Source organism: Entelurus aequoreus, linkage group LG09 (assembly GCF_033978785.1).
Source record: "Entelurus aequoreus isolate RoL-2023_Sb linkage group LG09, RoL_Eaeq_v1.1, whole genome shotgun sequence".
Lineage (NCBI taxonomy): Eukaryota > Metazoa > Chordata > Actinopteri > Syngnathiformes > Syngnathidae > Entelurus > Entelurus aequoreus.
The window spans coordinates 67,400,922-67,408,088 of NC_084739.1; the positions used below are offsets into that span (position 1 = coordinate 67,400,922).

Below are 7,167 nucleotides of genomic sequence, written 5' to 3' on the forward strand. Positions count from 1 at the left end.
CAGTTCCTACTGTACAAGTGTGATTAATTTGTTTTAAAAACGTAACAATTGTTGTTGACGTCCAGGCTCGTCCCCACAACGCCCGCCAGCCCCGAACTCGCCTACGGGGACACAAACCACGAGCCCACACGAGTCAGTGTATGCCAGCCTCAGCTCGGAGTCCAACCTCAACACAGCTCGTGAGAACCTGCGCAACTCTCACTCGTCACGTCCTTCCACAGGTTGGTCCCAAAAGCTCCTCCATTCTAAATCTAGTCCTCTCTTGACTCATAACCAGCACGCTTTGAAGTGGGAATGAAGTCAGAGGCGGAATAAGGCTAATTACAAAAATAAAGTGGCAATAGTGTGACAAAATGTGTAATATGAGCTAAAAATTGAAGGGACAAGCGGTAGAAAATTGATGGATGGATGAAGAAAAAAATAATTGAAAGATGTATTTTTTTTTTTATAATAACGCAAATGTTTTCTCATCTTATTACAATTGTTGTAATTTTAGCCTTATTCTGATTGTATGACTTGATTCCTATAAAGTGACAATTTCATCTAAAATGTTGTTCTTATGACCTTTTTTTAATCATTGGTAAACTTTATTCTTGTCTTGACAAGTGTATTTTTTACATTCTCAAAATTATGAGGGGTTTTTTACTTTTATAATCCAAACATTTTGTTTATTTTTGTAACATTTTGTTCTCATATTTATTTTCTAATATTCTGACCTTTATTTTAAATATTATTTATTGTTTTTCTTTAAATTATGCCTTTAATTAATTAACCTAGCCCCAAACTACTTAATTTTTTTTGTTGTCAAAATATTTTATATATATATATATATATATATATATATATATATATATATATATATATATATATATATATAGTTTTTTGTGTATATATATATACATATATATATACATATACACGTATATATATATACACATATACAAGTATATATATATACATATACACGTATATACATATACACGTATATATATACACATATACAAGTATATATATATACATATACACGTGTATATATATATATATATATACATATACACGTGTATATATATATATATATATATATATATATATATATATATATATATATATATATGCCCGTATGTGGGCTCTGTACCGAGGATGTCGTTGTGGCTTGTACAGCCCTTTGAGACACTTGTGATTTAGGGCTATATAAATAAACATTGATTGATTGATTGATTGATTTTATATATATATATATATATATATATATATATATATATATATATATATATATATATATATATATATATATATATATATATATATACACCGTATTTTTCGTATTATAAATCGCTCCGGAATATAAATCGCACCCCCGGCAAAACTACGAAAAAAACTGCGATTTATAATCCGAAAAATACGGTATATATATATATATATATATGCATATATATATATATATATATGCATATATATATATATGCATACATATATATATAAATACATACATATATATATATATATAAATACATACATATATATATATATAAATACATACATATATATATATATATATATATATATATATATGCATAAATATATATATAAATACATACATATATATATATATATATATATATACACAAAAAACTATATACAGTATATACATATATATATACACAAAAAAACTATATATATATATATATACATACATATATATATATATATATATGTATGTATATATATATATATATAGTTTTTTTGTGTATATATATGTATATACTGTATATAGTTTTTTGTGTATATATATATATATATATATATATATATATATATATATATATATATATATATATATATATATATATATATATATATATATATATATATGTATATATACATACCATATTTTTCTGATTATAAATCGCAGTTTTTTTCATAGTTTGGCCGGGGGTGCGATTTATACTCCGGAGCGATTTATAATACGAAAAATACGGTGTGTATATATATATATATATATATATATATATATATATATATATATATATATATATATATATATATATATATATATATATATATATATATATATATATACTTAAATATATAGTTTTTTTTGTCTTTTCCTTGTATATTTTTGCTATTTCCCAAGTCAAATTGCAACATAATTCTCCTAAATTATCGATTTTATTTCCCCAACTCTATTGTTAACTGTAACTATTGTTTTTCTTTAAATTATGACTTCATTCCGGTAATTTCTCTACTTAATTTTTTATTGTTGTCAAAATATTATATATATATATATATATATATATATAGTTTTTTTCTCTTTTCCTTGTATATTTTTGCTATTTTCCCAGTCAAATTGCAACATAATTCTCCTGAATTATCGATTTTATTTCCCCAACTCCAAAATTATTTTATTGCTATAAATTTTTTACACATTATTATTATTTATTTATTATTAGAACTATGAAAATTCTTTAAAGTAGTTACCTAATGTTTTTAAATAGCTCAATTCAATATTACTAATATTAAACATTAAATATGAACTATTTGCAAAAAAAAAAAAAAGAGCTTATTTTAATTATTTGACTTCATCCTTGTAAAACATCTTTTTGCAATATGACATTTTTTTGGGATTTTCGGATGCATGTTAAAAAAGTATGTCCTGCTGAAATTAATATTGGGATTTTTTTCTCCAATTTTGATTTTAATCTTGAATAATTCTTTTTTTTCCTCCAACTTTTATTTTAATCTTGAATATTTCTGTATTTTTCTCCAATTTTTATTTGAATCTTGAAAAATTCTATATTTTTCTCCAACTTTGATTTTAATCCTAGATAATTCAGTATTTTTCTCCAACTTTGATTTTAATCTTAAATAATTCTGTATTTTTCTCCAATTTCGATTTTAATCTTAAATAATTCTGTATTTTTCTCCAATTTTGAATTTAATCTTGAACAATTCTGTATTTTTCTCCAACTTTTATTTTAATCTTAAATAATTCTGTATTTTTCTCCAATTTTGATTTTAATCTAAAATTATTCTTTATTTTTCTCCAATTTTGATTTTAATCTTTAATAATTCTTTTTTTTTATTTTCCAATTTTGATTTTAATCTTAAACAATTCTGTATTTTTCTCCAATTTTTATTTTAATCTTAAAAAATTCTGTATTTTTCTCCAACTTTGATTTTAATCTTAAATAATTCTGTATTTTTCTCCAATTTTGATTTTAATCTTAAATAATTCTGTATTTTTCTCCAATTTTGAATTTAATCTTGAAAATTCTGTATTTTTCTCCAATTTTGATTTTAATCTTTAATAATTCTTTTTTTTTCTCCAATTTTGATTTTAATCTTAAACAATTCTGTATTTTTCTCCAATTTTGATTTTAATCTTAAAAAATTATGTATTTTTCTCCAATTTTGATTTTAATCTTGAATAATTCTGTATTTTTCTTCAACTTTGATTTTATTCTTAAATAATTCTGTGTTTTTCTCCAATTTTGATTTTAATATTAAATAATTCTGTATTTTTCTACAATTTTGATTTGAATCTTAAATAATTCTGTATTTTTCTCCAACTTTGATCTTAATCTTAAATAATTCTGTATTTTTTTCCAATTTTGATTTTAATTTTAAATCATTCTGTATTTTTCTCCAATTTGGATTTTAATCTTGAATAATTCAGTATTTTTCTCCAACATTGATTTTAATCTTGAAAAATTCGGTATTTTTCTCCAATTTTGATTTTAATCTTAAATAATTCTGAATTTTTCTCCAACTTTTGTTTTAATTTTGAATAATTCTGTATTTTTCTCCAACTTTGATTTTAATCTTAAATAATTCTGTATTTTTCTCCAACTCTGATTTTAATATTGAAAAATTCTGTATTTTTCTCCAATATTGATTTTAATCTTAAATAATTCTGTATTTTTCTCCAACTCTGATTTTAATATTGAAAAATTTTGTATTTTTCTCCAATTTTGATTTTAAAAATTCAGTGCTTGAAAAACGACAACTTTCTTTCTGAGTGTTTTGTATTGACTTCCTGGCAGAGGCGGAGCCAGAGTCCCCTGCATGGGAGGAGTGCGTGGTGTGCTACGACGAGGCGGTGGACACGGTGTTGTACTCCTGCGGTCACATGTGTCTCTGCCACACCTGCGCCCTCAAACTGAAGAACGGCGAGTGTCCCATCTGCAGGAAGAAGATCACGGACATCATCAAGACTTACCGCAGCTCCGCACGACGTTGACAGGGGACATTTCTGGAGCTTTCTATTGGACCAGCGCGTACCTAAAAGGGGCGGAGTCAAGAAGATGGCGCGGTCCCATCGTTTGGACGACACCTTTTTTTACGTAGCAGACGTTGACGCGCCGCCATGACGTCACGCAGTTTGCTAGTCAGGATTGAAGCAAGAACTTTCTACTTACACATCATCTATGATGTCAATATGTGTGTAAATATGTCCAATCTACTTACACATCATCTATGATGTCAATGTGTGTAAATATGTCCAATCTACTTACACATCATCTATGATGTCAATATGTGTGTAAATATGTCCAATCTACTTACACATCATCTATGATGTCAATAGGTGTGTCAATATGTCCAATCTACTTACACATCATCTATGATGTCAATATGTGTGTAAATATGTCCAATCTACTTACACATCATCTATGATGTCAATATGTGTGTAAATATGTCCAATCTACTTACACATCATCTATGATGTCAATGTGTGTAAATATGTCCAATCTACTTACACATCATCTATGATGTCAATATGTGTGTAAATATGTCCAATCTACTTACACATCATCTATGATGTCAATAGGTGTGTCAATATGTCCAATCTACTTACACATCATCTATGATGTCAATGTGTGTAAATATGTCCAATCTACTTAGACATTATCTATGAAGAGGTGTGTAAATATGTCCAATCACATGAGTCATATGGTTATGTTTTTTTTAAGTCTTTAAAATATGTTTTGCATTGCAATAAATCATAAAGTGATGATGTGCTGTCAACAAACAACAACTTTGAAGTCTAAAAAAAACATTTTATAATCAGAACCTTATTTTGTTTATTTTTGTATACTTTGTTCTCACATTTTTTTATAATATTCTGACCTTAATTTGAAATATTATTTCAATGGTGTTGCATAAAAGGGTGTAAGGGACATATTTTTAAAAGAGAAAAGTGAAATAATTGTGGAGAAAAAAAAGCAGCAATATTTTCTTTAAAACATTTTTTAAAAAAAGGTCATAATGTAAACCAATGAAGTCTAAAAAAACCCATTTTATAATCCAAACTTTATTTTGTTTATTATTTTATATTTTGTTCTCATATTTTTTTCTAATATTCTGACCTTAATTTGAAATATTTCAATGGTGATGCATGAAAGGGTGTAAGGGCCATATTTTGAAAAGAGAAAAGTGAAATTATTGTGGGAAGAAGCAGCAATATTTTCTTTAAAAAAAAAAAAGGTCATACTTTAAAATAATAAAGTCTAAAAAAAAAAAAAAACTTTTATAATCCCAACCTTATTTTTTAATTTTCTTTATGTTTTGACATTTTGTTCTCATATTTTTTTCTAATATTCTGACCTTAATTTGAAATATTTCAATGGTGATGCATAAAAGGGTGTAAGGGCCATTTTTGTAAAAAAATAAAAAATGAAATTATTTTGGAAAAAAGCAGCAATATTTATTTTAAAAAATGTCATAATTTAAAAGAATGAAGTCTAAAAAAAACATTTTATAATCCAAATCTTATTTTGTTTATTTTTGTAAAATGTTGACATTTTGTTCTAATATTCTGACCTTCATTTGAAATATTTCAATGGTGATTCATAAAAGGGTGTAAGGGCCATATTTGTAAAAGAGAAAGGTGAAATTATTGTGGGAAAAATCAGCTATATTTCCTAAAAAAAAAAAAGGGTCATAATGTAAAAGAATGAAGTCTAAAAAAAATAATTTTATAATCCGAACCTTATTTTGTTTGTTTTTGTATATTTTGTTCTCATATATTTTTCTAATATTCTGACCTTAATTTGAAATATTTCAATGGTGATGCATAAAAGGGTGTAAGGGACATATTTGTAAAAGAGAAAGGTGAAATTATTGGTGAAAAAAGCAGCAATATTTGCCTAAAAAGCAGTCATACTGTAAAATAATTAAGTCTAAAAAAAACAACCTTTTATAATCCAAACCTTATTTTGTTTGTTTTTGTAAAATGTTGACATTTTGTTCTCATATTCTGACCTTCATTTGAAATATTTCAATGGTGATGCATAAAAGGGTGTAAGGACCATATTTGTAAAAGAGAAAGGTGAATATATTGTGGAAAAAAGCAGCAATATTTTCTAAAAAACAAAAAAGGTCATAATTTAAAAGAATCAAGTCTAAAAAAAAAAACTTTTATAATCCTAACTTTATTTTGTTTTTGTTTTTTTTATTTTGACATTTTGTTGTCACATTTTTTTCTCCTATTCTGACCTTAATTTGAAATATTTCAATGGTGATGCATAAAAGGGTGTAAGGGCCTTATTTGTAAAAGAGAAAAGTGAAATTATTTCGGGAAAAAGCAACAATATTTCTTAAAAAGCAGTCATATTGTAAAAGAATGAAGTCTAAAAATAACTATCATAATCCAAAACTTATTTTGTTTATTTTTGTAAAATTTTGACATTTTGTTGTCCTATTGTTTTTTAATATTCTGAACTTAATTTGAAATAATTTTTATTGTTTTTATTTAAATTATGACTTTATTCCGGTAATTTCTCTACTTAATTTTGTATTGTTGTCAAATTATATTTTATATACTGTATATATATATAATTTTTAATTTTTTTTGTCTTTTCCTTGTATATTGTCGTCATATTGCAACATAACTTTTCTAAATTATCGATTTTATTTCCCTAATTCCAATATTATTTTATTGCTATAACTTTTTTCCCACAAAATTTCTGCACCTTTTTTCCCTCCACAAAAAGTGACTAAAATGATTCAAAGTAGTTACCTAAAACCATAAAAGTCTAATAAAAAAAACCAGTGCATCCAAAAAGTATTTTCAGCGCTTTGTTTTTTCCACATTTTGTCATTTTTACAGCCTTATTCCAAAATGGAGTACGTTCATTTTTGCCCTCAAAATTCTACACACAATGCCCC

General features: G+C 25.1%; 1 protein-coding gene and 1 long non-coding RNA gene across 2 annotated transcripts in view; one reads left to right on the forward strand and one right to left on the reverse strand.

The window, feature by feature from the left end:
* Nucleotides 1–4,744, forward strand: part of LOC133657638 (E3 ubiquitin-protein ligase NEURL1-like) — a 61,843-nt gene extending 57,099 nt beyond the window's left edge. Inside the window, exons 7-8 of the mRNA XM_062059204.1 lie at nucleotides 66–221; nucleotides 4,044–4,744. Coding sequence (XP_061915188.1) covers nucleotides 66–221; nucleotides 4,044–4,240 — 353 coding nt within the window. The 3' untranslated portion in view covers nucleotides 4,241–4,744. The remainder of the gene's footprint in view (nucleotides 1–65; nucleotides 222–4,043) is intronic.
* LOC133657639 (uncharacterized) overlaps nucleotides 2,167–7,167 on the reverse strand; it is a 13,225-nt gene continuing 8,224 nt past the window's right edge. Inside the window, exon 3 of the long non-coding RNA XR_009827307.1 lies at nucleotides 2,167–4,182. This is a non-coding gene — a long non-coding RNA (uncharacterized LOC133657639). The remainder of the gene's footprint in view (nucleotides 4,183–7,167) is intronic.